An 18,160-nucleotide genomic window follows, 5' to 3' on the forward strand; every position below is an offset into this window, starting at 1 on the left:
GGGCCAGCCAACGAGAGCGTACAGGTCGCAATGGTGGGTAGTATATGGGGCTTTGGTGACAAAATGGATTGCACTGTGATAGACTGCATCCAATTTGTTGAGTAGGGTATTGGAGGCTATTTTGTAAATGACATCGCCGAAGTCGAGGATTGGTAGGATGGTCAGTTTTACAAGGGTGTTTGGCAGCATGAGTGAAGGATGATTTTTTGCAAAATAGGAAGCTAAATCTAGATTTAACTTTGGATTGGAGATGTTTGATGTGGGTCTGGAAGGAGAGTTTACAGTCTAACCAGACAACTAGGTATTTGTAGTTGTCCGCATATTCTAAGTCAGAGCCGTCCAGAGTAGTGATGTTGGACAGGCGGGCAGGTGCAGGCAGCGATCGGTTGAAGAGCATGCATTTAGTTTTACTTGTATTTAAGAGCAATTGGAGGCCACGGAAGGAGAGTTGTATGGCATTGAAACTTGCTTGGAGGGTTGTTAACAGCGTCCAAAGAAGGGCCAGAAGTATACAGAATGGTGTCGCCTGCGTAGAGGTGGATCAGAGACTCACCAGCAGCAAGAGCGACATCATTGATGTATACAGAGAAGAGAGTCGGTCCAAGAATTGAACCCTGTGCCACCCCCATAGAGACCGCCAGAGGTCCGGACAGCAGACCCTCCGATTTGACACACTGAACTCTATCAGAGAAGTAGTTGGTGAACCTGGCGAGGCAATCATTAGAGAAACCAAAAGTCGAGTCGAAAGCCTTGGCCAGATCAATGAATACGGCTGCACAGTAATGTTTCTTATCGATGGCGGTTAAGATATCGTTTAGGACCTTGAGCGTGGCTGAGGTGCACCCATGACCAGCTCTGAAACCAGATTGCATAGCAGAGAAGGTATGGTGAGATTCGAAATGGTCGGTAATCTGTTTGTTGACTTGGCTTTCGAAGACCTTAAAAAGGCAGGGTAGGATAGATATAGGTCTGTAGCAGTTTGGGTCAAGAGTGTCTCCCCCTTTGAAGAGGGGGATGACCGCAGCTGCTTTCCAATCTTTGGGAATCTCAGACGACACGAAAGAGAGGTTGAACAGGCTAGTAATAGGGGTGGCAACAATTTCGGCAGATCATTTTAGAAAGAAATGGTCCAGATTGTCTAGCCCGGCTGATTTGTAGGGGTCCAGATTTTGCAGCTCTTTCAGAACATCAGCTGACTGGATTTGGGAGAAGGAGAAATGGGGAATGCTTGGGCGAGTTGCTGTGGGGGGTGCAGTGCTGTTGACCGAGGTAGGAGTAGCCAGGTGGAAAGCATGGCCAGTCGTAGAAAAATGCTTATTGAAATTCTTATTGAAATTCTCAATTATTTAAAAGTGGTGACAGTGTTTCCTATCTTCAGTGCAGTGGGCAGGTGGGAGGAGGTGTTCTTATTCTCCATGGACTTTACAGTGTCCCAGAACTGTTTTGAGTTAGTGTTGCAGGAAGCAAATTTCTGCTTGAAAAAGCTAGCCTTGGCTTTTCTAACTGCCTGTGTACAATGGTTTCTAGCTTCCCTGAACAGCTGCATATCACGGGGGCTGTTCGATGCTAATGCAGAACGCCATAGGATGTTTTTGTGTTGGTTAAGGGCAGTCAGGTCTGGGGAGAACCAAGGGCTATATCTCTTCTCGCTGAAGTGTTTCAGGGAGCTTTGACAGTGATGAGTGGAGGTCGTTTGACCGCTGACCCATTACGGATGCAGGCAATGAGGCAGTGATCGCTGAGATCTTGGTTGAAGACAGCAGAGGTGTATTTAGAGGGCAAGTTGGTTTGGATGATATCTATGAGGGTGCCTGTGTTTAAGGCTTTGGGGAGGTACCTGGTAGGTTCATTGATAATTTGTGTGAGATTGAGGGCATCAAGCTTAGATTGTAGGATGGCTGGGGTGTTAAGCATGTTCCAGTTTAGGTCGCCTAGCAGCACGAGCTCTGAAGATAGATGGGGGCCAATCAGTTCACATATGGTGTCTAGAGCACAGCTGGGGGCAGGGGGTGGTCTATAGCAGGCGGCAACGGAGAGAGACTTGTTTTTAGAGAAAATTGTTTGGGTACAGACCTGGATAGTAAGGACAGAACTCTGCAGGCTATCTTTGCAGTAGATTGCAACACCGCCCCCTTTGGCAGTTCTATCTTGTCTGAAAATGTTCTAGTTTGGGATGAAAATTTCAGAATTTTTGGTGGTCTTCCTAAGCCAGGATTCAGACACAGCTAGAACATCTGGGTTGGCAGAGTGTGCTAAAGCAGTGAATAGAACAAACTTAGGGAGGAGGCTTCTAATGTTAACATGCATGAAACCAAGGCTATTACAGTTACAGAAGTCGTCAAAAGAGAGCGCCTGGGGAATAGGAGTGGAGCTAGGCACTGCAGGGCCTGGATTCACCTCTACATCGCCAGAGGAACAGAGGAGGAGTAGGACAAGGGTACGGCTAAAAGCAATAAGAATTGGTCGTCTAGAACGTCTGGAACAGAGAGTAAAAGGAGGTTTCTGGGGGCGATAAAATAGCTTCAAGTTATAATGTACAAACAAAGGTATGGTAGGATGTGAATACAGTGGAGGTAAACCTAGGTATTGAGTGATGGAGAGATATTGTCTCTAGAAACATCATTGAAACCAGGAGATGTCATCGCATGTGTGGGTGGTGGAACTAATATGTTGGATAAGGTATAGTGAGCAGGACTAGAGGCTCTACAGTGAAATAAGGCAATAAACACTAACCAGAACAGCAATGGACAAGGCATATTGACATTAAGGAGAGGCATGCTTAGTCGAGTGATCAAAAGGGTCCAGTGAGTAGAGAGGTTGGTTGGGGTCACGGCGATTTAGACAGCTAGCTGGGCCATCGGTAGCAAGCTAGCATAGGATGGAGGTCTGTTATTAGCCACCTCGTGCGTTTCCGTCGGTAGGATTAGTGGGGTTCCGTGTGGTAGAGGGGATGAATCCAAATCACACAAAAAAACAATAGATATAGTTATAGAGGCCCAAGAAAGAAAAAAAAAAAAGATGTTGTTTTGGTGTCAAGTTAAAGGAGCTCCTTTAGCACCTCGGACTCATTGACCGCCTGCAGTGAGAAACTTTGTAGGGGGGCAGGGGGAAAAAATAGGGAGGATCATCGGGGCTAGTTGCATTAGAAGAGGTAGGAAATGTTGGACGACCAAGAATTTATGGCTGAGTCAAATAGGAATCCTGACTTAATGAAGTGGTGATTAAAGAGCTCAGCCATGTGCTTCTCGTCAGTAACAGTTGTGAAGAGGAGGGTTTATATCTCATTGTTATTCTCAGAGGTGACAGAGATGTCATTGCACTGTCATTATGAACAATGAGTGGTGTTTATAAGTATGTATGGAAACATATATCGTGCAGTGAGCAGATTCTATAACAAACATGCATGGGGAAAATGATAAGTACGCATTGAATAGCTGCTTTCTACCCTCCTGGATTGTAAACTGTACTGTTCATCCTAGCAAATCATTTTAGCTTTGTGAAAAGTCAATTTACAGAAAACCATCGTAGAGCCCACTATACATTTTTTTTTATTATTATTTTTTTTAGTGGGAAGAATCCATAGCTGATATCGAAATATTATAAAGAATATTTAGATTTGACTTTACAGCTACAAACTATTCAGAGACACACTCGCCTGACTGTGAGATCAAGAGCACATTAAATACATTGTAGGCATTATATATGAACGTTATGTAAACAAACTTTGTTTCAGGGTTGATTGGTGAGGACATGCTTCATTTAGGGGTGGAGGGTGGTTGTTGGTTGGGGGTCTGAGCACAGATGTGAATCCACTGCCCCACCCTCCCCCTCACAGGGATTTGTGCCCCTCCATAGCCCCCCCAAGCCAGACGACAGGGATGAGCAGTCTTGTCAGGGTCACCCAGAGGGGTGGAGATGTCAAAGAACCAGACGGTGCTTTGAGCTCAGGTCTCTCAGTTAGGAAAGCGCATGAACAGCCTCATTAAAATCATCAGTAGCAACATTAATGAATCCCAAAGATGACTGCTGAGACTCTGATAGTATGTAATTAACAATGCAGGTCGTCGGCAAGTGTGGTTGAAGCCCAGATATCCTGTCAAGGTCCAGTGGTTGAAGCGGATGAGGTGGGGAGATAAAGTATATGAAAAGATAAGAAATGGTGTGTGTGTGTGTGTGTGTGTGAGTGCCCCACACCTGCATCTCTTCTCTCCAGCTGCTGTTGGCTTGGCCTAAATCCAGGCTAGCTAGACTGACAGACAGAGGGAGGGAGGCAGGTAGGGCACAGTGTGCCAAGTGTCCCTCCATCCATCGCTTCGAGTCAAAACACTTTCCAGGCTTTGAAAAGCCAGTGCCGTATCTCATCTACCTGTCTGGAGGCTTCTGTTTTTCTGGGCTGCAAGGTTTGGGGGGGGCTTTATAAAGTATATGAAATCTCTAAAATAGTACTCAGAATGCATAATCTAATGTGTGATAGTGCAATGAATCTGATTTATCAGCCGTTGTTGGAAAATTCTACTGGATCAAATGGCGAAATTAGTATGCAGTTCCAGTATGTATTCGGACATGGTCAGTGAGTGTGCACGAGCGTGCGTGTTGTTTGTGTGGTTGCTTGTGTGCTTGTTTGCGTAGCAGCTGGTGGGTTGATTGGGTTCAGCTGGACGAGAGACAGAGATTTTTGAGGTTGATTTTCACATTAAATGGACCATGCATTATGTGGGTTGAATGCTGTAATAACACAGAATAAAACAATTAATCAAAGTCCCATGATGGTAGTGACTGCCCATTACTGCTTATCACTTGTTAACCATCATTTATTCACATTACTTTAATAAAATATGTTGTTGTGTATATTTGTTTAATGTGATGACTTCAAAGTTATCATCTCATCTCTGTAGAGCTGCTGCCTATGCGGTCTGACTTCAAAGTAAATAAGGTATACTTTTATGACTACGGAATACCAACTATAAATAACTTACATCACTTAGTTTCCCAAACTCGGTCCTGGCCACGATTAGTTTTCCCCCTCGAGCACTATACAGCTTATTCAAATAATCATCATTAAGCTTTGATTATTTGAATCAGCAGTGCAGTGCTAGGGCAAAAACCAAAACAGTTTGGGACCCAGTTTGGAAAACCCTTACCATGATCATGTATTCTCAGGTAGAGTTACCGTACCTCATGAAGCAACAGCTGCTCTCTATATATCACCTCACGATTGCGCACTCTACTCTTTTCCGTAGCGGGTGTAAAATAAACACAGACCGGACAAGTGATGCGCAATGGATTTTGGTCATTCTAGTTAATTACCACGTTTTATGCGCTAAACTATGTAGAATATTGGCCTGTTGGAAACTACAACTCCCAACTATATCGCAGGTTGGATCTGATTTATCTCTGGAGAACTGTGCGATGTGCACGTTGAGCTCACATAAAAAGACGAACCAAATGGAATTTAAATAATTGAACATATGTCCTCAATTAGTTGTTTTCTGGTGTGCAGGTATACAAAATGTTTGATATAATATGGCCTGAAAAAGAGAGCTCTCCCTTTACATGTCTTTGAAAAGAGAAACAATAATGAAGAATTAACCTGAAAATGCTTGTTTGTGTTGTCTGGTGTAATTACGCCATGCTTTGTTGGCAAGCACACAGATCTCACATGATTGAGCAAGGACAGCTGGAACACTGCAAGGTGGGGCCACCTTCGGTCCTCACTTGAACTATCAACAGTGACTTCCTTGTTAGTGAAATGTAAGGACACTCTTTTAAAATCGCTCGTCTTCTTTCAGAGAGCATGTCAACACCTAGACATAATCAGAGTTGTTGTCAGCCCGCTCCAGATGTGTGTCTCAAGACTTGTTTGTGCTAATTAGACTCAATTATGATGTTCAAAGTGGTTGGTTCTTAGGTATGCTGGCAACTGCCCCAAGCCAAAAGTCAGACTTTTTTCTTCAAAAACATTCAAGAAACATTTTTTAAAGACATTCTTAATGTGTCCAGTCTAATCTACTAGGTAATCACATTCTAAAAACCTTCAAAGCGTTATGTCACAATGATGAAAGTATGTTTTCAACACCTGATATCAAGCATTTTGTTTATTTGCGTGGTAACCATGTGATTATTATCTACCATGTTAGGTAAGATAATGCCTAAAACCATGGGAGAAAGGTCTTGGTAACATCTTACAGTAGACGGCATTCATAATGCCTTTATAAGGGCATCATAAGGTTTTAAAGTATCTCTTCTGCACGTGAAGGTACTCACCTCACATGTGCACAACCTGGGACAAGGGGCACGGGCTCCTCTTACATTCTGGCCTCCTGAACATCAGTAATTTGTTATAAATCTCAGTACAGAGACCAATGTCAATCCCCCACCCTCCTCCTGTTTACGCACACACACAAATTCATGCACATAAACACACATAGTGCTTGTCTTGGGCAGGAGCTCACCGGAGCTGAGTACGGGCAGCTAAAATGTTCTACTGCTTGAGTTCCTGTTCCTCTTATAGAATCTTTGAAGAATCTCAAATATAAAATACATTTTGATTTGTTTAACACTTTTTTTTAGTTAATACATGATTTCATATGTGTTATTTCATAGTTTTGATGTTTTCACTTTTATTCTACAATGTTGAAAAGAGTCAAAATAAAGAAAAAAACAAGGAATGAATAGGTGTGTCCAAACTTTTGACTGGTACTGTATGTAGAGAGGATAGCTTGAGAATTGGAACATGATGACTGTAAACATGACCCCTTCAGAGTGAGTCAGCATTGGCCTGTTGTTCCGTTGCTAATGCACAGGAAATATTTTTGTGGGGATACCTAATTGGATCACTGTACTAAGACTACATCCTTCTTCCTCCATTAGCTTCTGGTGGGTCCAGAGAAGTGTGTGTGTGTGTGTGTGTGTGTGTGTGTGTGTGTGTAGAGGACAGAAGATAACCTGGCTGTCACTGTGGTGTTGAGATCAAAAGTGCTCAGTGAGTGTTAATGTGCCCTCAATGTGAACTCTCACCTATTAACGTGAAAATGAAGATACGCACATATACATACACTGCATGTACATAGACCATGCAGCCGATAAGCCCCCCCCCACACACACACACACCCATACACTCTGTCCACATAAAAAAAATCACACATGATTGACTTGCCACATTTCTTTCTCTTAACTCACAGCATGCTACTGAAAGTGACTAATTAACGTTGCATATTGGCATAAATGTCTAAAGGCACAGCAAGGGGTCATTACCAATCTCAATTTTGTTCTATTCTGTGTTATTTTATTATGATCCCCATTAGCTGCTGTGAAAGCAACTGGCACTCTTCCTGGGGTCCACACAAAATATGAAACTTGACGTAACACAGAACATTAATGGACAATAATAGCTCAAGAACAGAATTACATCAATTTAAAAGGGCTCACGTAGCCTACATATCGATACATACACACAAACTATCTAAGTCAAATAGGGTTGAGGCGTTGTGCCATGAGGTATTGCTTTACCCGTTTTTTAAAACCAGGTTTTGATGTTCATTTGAGCAATATGAGATGGGAGTTCCATGCAATAATGTCTCTGTATAGTACTGTACACTTTTTAAGATTTGTTCTGGATTTGGGGACTATGAAAAGACCCCTGATGGCATGTCTTGTGAGGTAAGTGTGTGTGTCAGAGCTGTGTGTGTGTGTGTAAGTTAACTATGCAAACAATTTGGAATTTTCAACATTAATGTTTCTTATAAAACAAAGAAGAAAAATTCTAAATTCAAACTAGTAATGCTTTTCTTTCATTATTAGTTTTTTTTATGCATGAGCACGATGGCTCACTGTTAGTTGTTGGCATTTCCTTTCCTACTAAGAAACTTTTCAATACACTTTCAAAACTTTCCGAAACAACAGAACAGAGCTCTCCCTCATTTCGCGTTCAACCGGAAGTGAAGCGTACTAGATTACGCTATAGGAAGGAGTCTGCTTTCATATTGTGTGTAAAGTGCCCTTCTGATGGCCCTTCTGGCCTGTGTGTCCTCATACAGTACGATGCCTCACGCTGTGAGACGCTTGGAGGGGAAAAAACACTCATTCCTCTGTGAGAGAGCCGAACACTGGCTCACTATGCGGTCTGTAAATTGAGTCTTTCTTCCCTCCTGAACAGTGACACACTGGAATGCAGCACATTAATATGGACATGGGTGGGCTCCCAGAATTCCTGTCATAGCCTATTTTTTTCTTTGACCATTATGAGCTTTTTGTTGCTTATTTTCAGCTCCTACCACGTCAGGCCAGGAAGATGTGTGTGTGTGTGTGTGTGTGTGTGTGTGTGTGTGTGTGTATGCATGCTTTAAAATTGTGATATTACAAAAACAAAGAAGTTACTGCAAACAACAAACGCTGTTTTTTCCCATCTGACATCATTGCACGTATGCTAGAAGACAGTGGTGGGGCGGCCATCGGCGCAGTTTCCCCCTACTGCGGATCCCCTCTTTAATGTTGACACAGAAATGATTAAAAGTATGATCAAAGCTACAAACTTTCACGTCATTGTGCAAAGTGGCTTTCAACGTGACTGATTCTGCACAGTCGGCCTGCAATGTAATTGATCTCAAACTCTCTGTCTCTACAGCAGCCTGGGCCAAGGTGGAGGTGAACATGGAGGACAGAGTGGAGGTGTTCCTTGGGGACACGGCCCAGATCACCTGCATGTTCACGGTCTCAGACAGCCACGATGATGTCATTATCCAGTGGTATATGGTGAGTAGTCCCACACACAAATGCATGCACATGGACAGACGCGCACACACACACGTTAGCCTGTTTGCCAAATCTAACTGTTAGCAGACAACCAGGTTAACACATCCCTTCCATCTCAGATCCCTGTTTCACAAATGAACACATGCTCTCTTAGTTCAGTCCTAACTCGAGATCTATCTGTACATTTATGAGTCAGCTAACGTTGATGTAAATGGGAGATTTACAGGGGCACAAAGATTTACTTTACGCCCATGGATCTCAAGGATCCGTCACCTCTGTCTCTGCCCCGTTTTCCAACTGACAATTGAATTCAACCTTCGATTGTAGATCACGAAGACCAACGTCCGCTCGAGGATCTACTACGGAGACAGAAACGTGCAGGTAGTCGACCGAGACGGGCAGTTCACAGACAAGATCAGTGTGAACGGGATGGGGAAGAGCAGCGAGGTGGTGCTGACCATCAGGGACGTGGCACTGGAGGATGAGCTCGAGTTCATCTGCCAAGTCAACGGACTGTCAGCGGGTAACATGGAGGGACGCACGATGCTCAAGGTGTTCGGTAAGAGTGTGATGCACCCATTGCTCTGGCCAGTTGCCTGGACCCAGATTTAGCCTAGCCCTGGACTATTCGAGCTATCGCTCCCTATGTGATGTCATCCATTGTTCCTCTCTAGCGTCGCCTGATCGTCCAAACATTGAGGGGGTGCACTCTGGGATCTCTGTCAGCAAAAGTAACCCATCTAAGGTAAAAACAAACTAACTAACAACACATTGTTAGCGATAGCTACGGTCAGTGAGGACTCCAGGGTATAGCATGTGGATAACCATTTAGAGAAATGAAAATTAGGATGGTTTTAGTGTATAAAATATTTTTAATTAAGCTTTCTATCCCCAAAATCGAGGAGAAAAGGTTTTACACCCTGACCGTGTAATGTCATCTTTCACCATAGATAGGGAGCTGTGAGGCTAAGAATGGCTACCCCAGGCCCAACATCACTTGGTACCGTGACCAGAGCCCACTGCAGAACACGCCAGACGGTGAGTACTACCGAGGCTTTGACTACCGTGTCCATAGACACCCCCTGACATTAGTATCTACGCTAGGTGAAACAGAGTTGATAATAACAGCTAGCAATTCCACATCTGCTTCATGCTCTTCCTGCTTTTTGTGCGTGAGCAACGTGACAATAATAAACACATGTAGAATGTTGTAAACATGCCTCGGATCTCACAAGGAACAAACACGTTTTTTTCTGTTATCAAATATGAAGATCAGATTGACTTCAGTCAAGAATTTGACAGTGAACTTAAGGAACAAAGATCCGTGATTACTATGACACAGATCATGCCTGTTGGAAAAATAGATGTCAGTTTCATGTGCCTGAATATGAAATGTGGCTGTGGATTTGAGCTGAAAATATGAAGAAAAAAAACAACATATATTTAAAAATAGAAGAAAAGAAAAAGAAGCGATAGTATTCGGAATACCCCTTGTATTCAACCTGGCCATTGGGCATACATCAACATCTACACTTCTACAGTAACTCAAGTTCTCTGTTTTCCATATGTGCTGCATGTCTCACAGAGGTCAGTGTGGTGACCCTGGTCACTAAGGAGTCCAGTGGTCTGTACACCGTCCAGAGTGACCTTCACCTGAATGTGGTCAAGGAAGACGAGGATTCGTTCTTCTACTGCGAAGTCAGCTACCTTGTCCCTGGTGGAACCAAGATGACTGAGACCAACAAGATCAACATCACTGTCCACTGTGAGTCTACTGTGCCTCTTAATGTGTCCCACCTCATATGGAGACAGTAGAAAACTATACACATGCACAGTCACAGACTTACACAAATACATTGACGTCTCAAATCGTGTTCAGTCTCAACGAGAAGTAGGAATCATAAATGCAAGCAACTATGCCACAGTGCAACGTTTTTATTTTCTGACTCTTTGTGCTATCGCCACGTGTTTCTGTCAAGTTGTGAAGTCTCTCATGTTTTGTACCGAACTTGATATGGCCACACTTGCCACTTTCCAGGTCGTCTTTGTTAGCAATAATTAGGTCTTACGTCTTGCTGACTTTCCTGGATAAACAAAGGTTAAATAAAATACAAAATCTCTTCAGATCCAACCACTTCTCTTGATGTGTGGGTGGAGTCACCAAAGGGGCGTGTCAAAGAAGGGGACACAGTTGAAGTCCATTGCCGTGCCGACGGGAATCCTCAACCACCCTTTACATTCATGCACAATATGGTAAGAAACCCATGCCTACTCCTAGTCCCATGTAAATATATATATATATATATATATATATATATATATATATATATATATATTCTGTGCCTCCAACCATAAACAGAACTATATACATTGATGCATGTGTTTACTGTAAGTGATTGGATGTGGATTATGTGTCATTGAGTGTATGTGCGCGCGTGCATGAATTTCTGTGTTAACACACGACACGGTTGATGTGTGTTATAAATGCCACTCCCTCTTCTGTAGCAAGAGTTGGAATCGGAGCTGAACGTGTTGGTCCTGAAAGACGTGATGCGTCTAAGCAGCGGCGACATCACCTGTACCTCACTAGACCTGGACACGCATGAAGAAACCGTAGGGCACACAGAGCTCTTCGTCGACTGTGAGTGAAACGTTCCTCTGATACAGTTTCTGGGACATTAGTCATTATTAGTAGCCCCAAAAGTTGTGACGTGACCAGGATAAACTTAGGACCCTCGCTATGGTCCAATGACTATGGCCTAGAGTTATTCCCTGGCTCCGGAAAAACTCCTGGCCTAGTTATTGCAGTAGTAGTGAAATGTGCTGTAATGGAGTGCAGTGGTTCTCAAACTGGTGCTCCCAAAAACCCCTAGGGGGGTCGTGAGAAGGTTTTGTGGGCTCGCAAATGTGAAACTGAATGGGGACGATGTATACCATTGCCCCTTCGATCTGGTTACTAACATTGGCCTACTGTATGTAGAGTAGTGTAGCAGTGTTCTTAACAGTGCATGTTGTGTGTCCATAGATCTGGACCAGGCTGTGCTGATTCCCAAAGACACCCATGTCATGGCCCAGGGAGAAGAGCTGATGGCCACCTGCAATGCCCTGTCCTCCCTGCCCACACACACTGAATGGTTCAAGGTAAATTACAGTAGGCCACTGAGCCAATACCTCAACATTACAATGTGTGTGTGTGTGTAGAATGTGTGTGTGTGTGTGTGCGTGTCGCTTCACTTTCCGTGTTCTGCCATGAGGCGTTGTTTTATCTGTTTTTTGAAGTTTGATTTTACTGCTCGCTTGAGTTACTTGGTGTGAAGGAGAGTTCCGTATGGTCGTGGCAATATGTACTGTAGTGGTGCGCGTTTCTCAGAGTCTGTTCTGGACTTGGGGACTGTGAAGAGACCCCTGGTGGCATGTCTTGTGGGGTATGTATGGATGTCTGAGCTGTGTATTGGCTGCCTTCAACATGGCAACACCTTTCACAAAGACAAGTAGTGATGCGGTTCATTTGCCTGTTTTTCTTTGTGGCACTTGACCATAAAAGAGCAGAGCGGCGCTTTATCATGGACACACCTTCCCCCATCTAGCTACTGTTGCATCAATATGTTTTGAACCTCCCAGTTTACAATCTTGGGTTACACCAAGCAGTTTAGTTCCCTCAACTTGCTCAATTGCCACATTATTCATTACAAGAATTAGATTAGGTTAAGAGTTTAGCTAGTGTTTGGTCCCAAATACAATTCTTTTAGTTTTTGATATATTTAGGACTAGCTTATTGCTTGCCGCCTATTTTAGAACTGACTGCTACTCTTTGTTCAGTGTTGCAGTGATTTTACTTACTGTGGTAGCTGTAGTGTATAATGTTAAGTCATTAGCGTACATAGACACAGGCTTTACTCAATACCAGTGGTATGACAAAAAATGTAAAGGTGAGAGGCCATGACAGCTACCTTGACATATGCCAAACTCTACCTGGTTTACGTTAGAGAGGCATCCTATAAATAACTTCCGCTGTGTTCCGTGAGATAAGTAACTCTCGATCCACAATAAGGCAGAGGATGTAAAGGATTTTGTAGAGGATTTTTTTTCAGCAGCAGACTATGATCGATAATGTCTAACAAAACAGCTCCCACAGCCCCCTGATATCTGTCTCGACTATGTCTTTCGAAACTCAGAAGTGTTCTTTAAGAGGTGTGGCTACTTGATTTATATTGTTTCCCTCATAGACGTGTGTGTGTGTGTGTGTGTGTGTGTGTGTGTGTGTGTGTGTGTGTGTGTGTGTGTGTGTGTAGAAAGGAGAACATTTTGCAGAGGGCCACACACTGATCCTGAAGGATGCTGTGTTTGACATGGCGGGGACATACGTGTGTGTGGTGAAGGTGCCTTCACTGGAAGGACTGGAGACCAGTGGCTCTTTACATGTCCACGTACAGGGTGAGCCCGCCTGCCTGCAGGCATGCGCACACACACGCGCACACACACACACACACACGCACAACTAACCCTCCGTCCCCCTCTTCCATGCAGGACCCCCAGAGATCAAGGAGTCAGCAGACACAGTCCTGGAGGAGGTCACAGATAAGTTCCTTAACCTGAGCTGCCATGCTAGAGGATACCCAACCCCTGTTATCACCTGGAGCTCCTCTGACGAATCACAGGTAAGCAGACAGACCGACAGTCAGTCAGACCAGCAGGAACAGAGGGCTTCTCTGGGTCAGCTCATACAGACAATGTTTAGGCTGGCTGGGAAGGAAAGAGGGACAATGGTGTGTTTTTTTCTTCTTTTGATCTATTTACACACAGATCTGTTCCGATCCTGGCTACCTGGGTCTTTTCCTGTAACAACGTTAATAGACAAAGTAACTCATGTTCAACATTCCTTTCTGAACCGATATATCTGCGATTAGTTTGTCCCAAATGGCCACCTTTTCCCATTGTAGTGCACTACTTTTGACCTGGGCCCATAGGGCTCTGGGCAAAAGTAGTGCACTTTTATCGGGAATAGGATGCCATTTGGGACATAGACAATGTTTTAGTTTCAAGTCTTATCTGCGCTTTATTCCCCTGTGTGTGCTAGATCCTGAAGGAGGTGTCCCACAGACAGACAGAGGACGAGGTTCTCAGTGTGGTGAGCGTCAAGGTGACCTCTGACGTCACAGCCAACTGCAACGCCTCCAACATCCATGGCACAGACTCCTTCCTCTTCAGCATCAAAGCCAGTAAGTTGTCTGTCCACTGTCTAATTTGTCATGTCTTGTACAGTGGGGCAAAAAAGTATTTAGTCAGCCACCAATTGTGCAAGTTCTCCCACTTAAAAAGACGAGAGAGGCCTGTAATTTTCATCATAGGAACACTTCAACTATGACAGACAAAAATGAGAAAACAAATCCAGAAAATCACATTGTAGGATTTTTAATATATTTATTTGCAAATTATGGTGGAAAATAAGTATTTGGTCAATAACAAAAGTTTCTCAATACTTTGTTATATACCCTTTGTTGGCAATGACAGAGGTCAAATGTTTTCTGTAAGTCTTCACAAGGTTTTCACACACTGTTGCTGGTATTTTGGCCCATTCCTCCATGCAGATCTCCTCTAGAGCAGTGATGTTTTGGGGCTGTTGCTGGGCAACACGGACTTTCAACTCCCTCCAAAGATTTTCTATGGGGTTGAGATCTGGAGACTGGCTAGGCCACTCCAGGACCTTGAAATGCTTCTTACGAAGCCACTCATTTGTTGCCCGGGCGGTGTGTTTGGGATCATTGTCATGCTGAAAGACCCAGCCACGTTTAATATTCAATGCCCTTACTGATGGAAGGAGGTTTTCACTCAAAATCTCACGATACATGGCCCCATTCATTCTTTCCTTTACACGGATCAGTCGCCCTGGTCCCTTTGCAGAAAAACAGCCCCAAAGCATGATGTTTCCACCCCCATGCTTCACAGTAGGTATGGTGTTCTTTGGATGCAACTCAGCATTCTTTGTCCTCCAAACACGATGAGTTGAGTTTTTACCAAAAAGTTATATTTTGGTTTCATCTGACATTCTCCCAATCTTCTTCTGGATCATCCAAATGCTCTCTAGCAAACTTCAGACGGGCCTGTACATGTACTGGCTTAAGCAGGGGGACACGTCTGGCACTGTATGATTTGAGTCCCTGGCGGCGTAGTGTGTTACTGATGGTAGGCTTTGTTACTTTGGTCCCAGCTCTCTGCAGGTCATTCACTAGGTCCCCTACGTGTGGTTCTGGGATTTTTGCTCACCGTTCTTGTGATCATTTTGATCTCACGGGGTGAGATCTTGCTTGGAGCCCCAGATCGAGGGAGATTATCAGTGGTCTTGTATGTCTTCCATTTCCTAATAATTGCTCCCACAGTTGATTTCTTCAAAACAAGCTGCTTACCTATTGCAGATTCAGTCTTCCCAGCCTGGTGCAGGTCTACAATTTTGTTTCTGGTGTCCTTTGACAGCTCTTTGGTCTTGGCCATAGTGGAGTTTGGAGTGTGACTGTTTGAGGTTGTGGACAGGTGTCTTTTATACCGATAACAAGTTCAAACAATTGCCATTAAAACAGGTAACGAGTGGAGGACAGAGGAGCCTCTTAAAGAAGTTACAGGTCTGTGAGAGCCAGAGATCTTGCTTGTTTGTAGGTGACGAAATACTTATTTTGCACCATAATTTGCAAATAAATTCATTTAAAAAATCCTACAATGTGATTTTCTGGATTTTTTCCCCTCGTTTTGCCTGTCATGGTTGAAGTGTACCTATGATGAAAATTACAGGCCTCTCTCATCTTTTAAAGTGGGAGAACATGCACAATTGGTGGCTGACTAAATACTTTTTTGCCCCACTGTTTATTTTATGTTTTATATGGTGTCCGGTTTGACTGTTAAGAGAACATGAACAGGCAGAATATACTAACAACCGAATGATTTAATTAATGGAAACATGACAGAAAACAAGAACCTGAGCTTCAAATCTTCTTTAGTAAAGCTGCTAGAAGGGTTGGGTTAAATGTGGAAGACACATTTCAGGTGAACGCATTCAGTTAGGTATCGCCCTTTCCCTTTACTAGTTTTCCTTTAACTGTCAGTGTGCTAACAGGAGAGTGTCACTCTCCCTTTGCCTGTTTTCAGTTGTCCAAACGACCTCGTCAGCTCCCAGTACTACAGGTAAGCGTACCACTCTTTTAGTATATAAAACACTCACTGTCATCGCTGCTGTGTCATTGGTTGAGTTCTGCGTCGTCTTTATTGCGGTCATGCTGCGCATTCCAGAAGATCGCTGTATCATATCAATGGGGCGCTTAGATTTTGGGAAGCGTCGGGAGATCTGATCACCTGTGCAGCGTGACTGCAGTAACAAACGACCATGGTATTGCAACAAGGAACTTCATTCATCAGTCACGCGTGCACCTTTTTTTTCCTCACAATTTTGTTGTTGAGCGGTTGATTGGCTAGTTGAGCTTTCCTCGGGGAGGGGGGAAAAAAGGAAAGAAAAGGAAAAATGCGACGGGTGCTTTTAGCAACGACCAAAATCAGAATTCAAAAAGGTCTCTATGGGTGTATTAAGGTTTATACCGATGAGGACGGTCACGGTTGAGAAACCTTTTATTGACTAACTGGTGTGCCAGAGCTGCTTATTTGCCATGTGTTGATCAGTCATATCATACGAACACATCCCCATGTGTTCTTTGATAACTCTCATAATTAGATGGTAGATTAAATTAAATCTTTATGGGCCGGCTTTCCCAGACACAGATAGATTGACTAGTCCTGACCCGGACTAGAAAGCTATTTCAATGGAGATTCTGGGCTGTCATTGAGCACAGTTTTTAGTCCGGGATTAGGCTCAATTTGGATTCAGGAAACTGGCCATAGAACTCTTACTACAGGGTCATCCTAATTCGGACTATGTTCACTAAATGGTTGCATATCGCCCTATTGCATAAAGATCCGTCTTTGTTTGCACACAGATCAGGAGCGAGGCTGAAACTGTAGCTGTGTGTTGATGGTTAAAGTGCACTCAACATAGTCTTCTGACTCCCATTACCTCAGTGGACCGTTCACGTCATGCCAGGAAATCATTGCCTCCGTCCCTCGGAGGGAAAATCCTGTTTGTTGTTGCTTTATTGATGACAAAATATGATTAAAACAGCCGGCGCTGCTGCTCCTGGAAATCATTAGGGCATTTTTTTGGAGGGTGCAGACTGCAGAGCCGTTCCTGGTTCCTGTCTCCTACCGATCTGTGTCTGTAACAAAGGCGATAAGTGATTAGGGCCACGCTAAGTAGACAGGGCGGTTGTTGCACAGTCGTTAACAGTGTTATGTTGCCATAGAGCTGGTGTATTATCGTGATAACTGTGTCCGTGTGGTTTGTCCAGTAACAACAGTAACCCCAGTAACTCCTCCGAAGAGAGTCAAGAAAGGTTTGTGACTTCTGGTCCTGGGCGTTGATGCTGCCACCCACCTAGCACGCTTCGAAGGCTGCCCTGCCCACGCCTCGCTCCACCCAGCTCACACTGCCTAGACTGAACACCCCCCTTTCTCTCCACAGCACCCTCATTCTCTATGCAGGGGAGGGCTTTGTACTCTCTACTCAGGAGGCAACACTTGTGACATAAAATAATTGATCATTTAATAGGATCTCTTTGTGTGTGACTTTGTAATACTGTCTGAAAAAGTACAGTATTACAACTTTATCTATGTGGAGAGATACTTCTAAGTTATCAAGTGGAAAAATATAATTACATGAAATATGGAATTATAGTTTTTTTTATTTTTATATTCATACTTTGTTAGTTACAATGTTATCATTTTAATATTTTCTCTGAATGATGCTTCATTCATCATCAAACATAACCCCCAAAAATGTTCCATTTGCATCTGGAGCATTTTGAGTACAAACCCCCTCCTGAGAGAATGGAGTGGTAACACCCATTCTGTACCTTGATGGAAATGGATCCATCCATCTAAATCTGCATCCTTCCTCCAGGGGAGGTCCATCCCCAAGTGCACCCATCCTCCTCTTTACCTTCCCTCACTCTTTCTCTCTCTCCCTTTGTCCTGCTGCCTCCTACTGTAGTTCTGGTTGGTATTCTCTGACAGAGAAACCACGCAGCACAACTCTGGAAAGTGTTTCTTCTGACTGATCTTTAGTCCTCAATAAAAAACGTCTTCCATGATGAACAACCTGTTCAGACTGCACGCCTGTTCATCACTACCACCACCTGTGCATGCTGTTGTCTCTGAATGATATAAGCGACACTCCTGAATGACATGGACACGCACGCAAGCGCGCACACATTTTTTTTAAAATCTGAAACTCCTTTAAGAGGGCGACGTTATCACTAAGCATTTACCGGATAGGAAATGACCCGTGGTTCTGCCTCTTCTTCTTTGTCCCACC

The 18,160-nt window shown here is 43.8% G+C and overlaps 1 protein-coding gene and 1 long non-coding RNA gene across 6 annotated transcripts in view; one reads left to right on the forward strand and one right to left on the reverse strand.

The window, feature by feature from the left end:
- Positions 1 to 16,213, reverse strand: part of LOC118386307 (uncharacterized) — a 53,929-nt gene extending 37,716 nt beyond the window's left edge. The window contains exon 1 of the long non-coding RNA XR_004826193.2: positions 15,962 to 16,213. This is a non-coding gene — a long non-coding RNA (uncharacterized LOC118386307). The remainder of the gene's footprint in view (positions 1 to 15,961) is intronic.
- LOC118386287 (cell surface glycoprotein MUC18-like) overlaps positions 1 to 18,160 on the forward strand; it is a 65,894-nt gene that overhangs the window by 43,911 nt on the left and 3,823 nt on the right. For 2 of the 5 annotated variants that reach the window (XM_035773922.2, XM_035773941.2), the window contains exons 2-14: positions 8,624 to 8,751; positions 9,079 to 9,310; positions 9,426 to 9,496; positions 9,702 to 9,789; positions 10,337 to 10,516; positions 10,877 to 11,004; positions 11,257 to 11,392; positions 11,777 to 11,892; positions 13,044 to 13,185; positions 13,279 to 13,409; positions 13,829 to 13,970; positions 15,889 to 15,924; positions 17,136 to 17,180. In XM_035773922.2, the coding sequence (XP_035629815.1) occupies positions 8,624 to 8,751; positions 9,079 to 9,310; positions 9,426 to 9,496; positions 9,702 to 9,789; positions 10,337 to 10,516; positions 10,877 to 11,004; positions 11,257 to 11,392; positions 11,777 to 11,892; positions 13,044 to 13,185; positions 13,279 to 13,409; positions 13,829 to 13,970; positions 15,889 to 15,924; positions 17,136 to 17,180 (1,575 nt within the window). The remainder of the gene's footprint in view (positions 1 to 8,623; positions 8,752 to 9,078; positions 9,311 to 9,425; positions 9,497 to 9,701; positions 9,790 to 10,336; positions 10,517 to 10,876; positions 11,005 to 11,256; positions 11,393 to 11,776; positions 11,893 to 13,043; positions 13,186 to 13,278; positions 13,410 to 13,828; positions 13,971 to 15,888; positions 15,925 to 17,135; positions 17,181 to 18,160) is intronic. The other 3 variants (XM_035773931.2, XM_035773946.2, XM_035773954.2) reach the window with 3 other exon arrangements.

Source organism: Oncorhynchus keta, chromosome 1, assembly GCF_023373465.1.
Source record: "Oncorhynchus keta strain PuntledgeMale-10-30-2019 chromosome 1, Oket_V2, whole genome shotgun sequence".
NCBI lineage: Eukaryota > Metazoa > Chordata > Actinopteri > Salmoniformes > Salmonidae > Oncorhynchus > Oncorhynchus keta.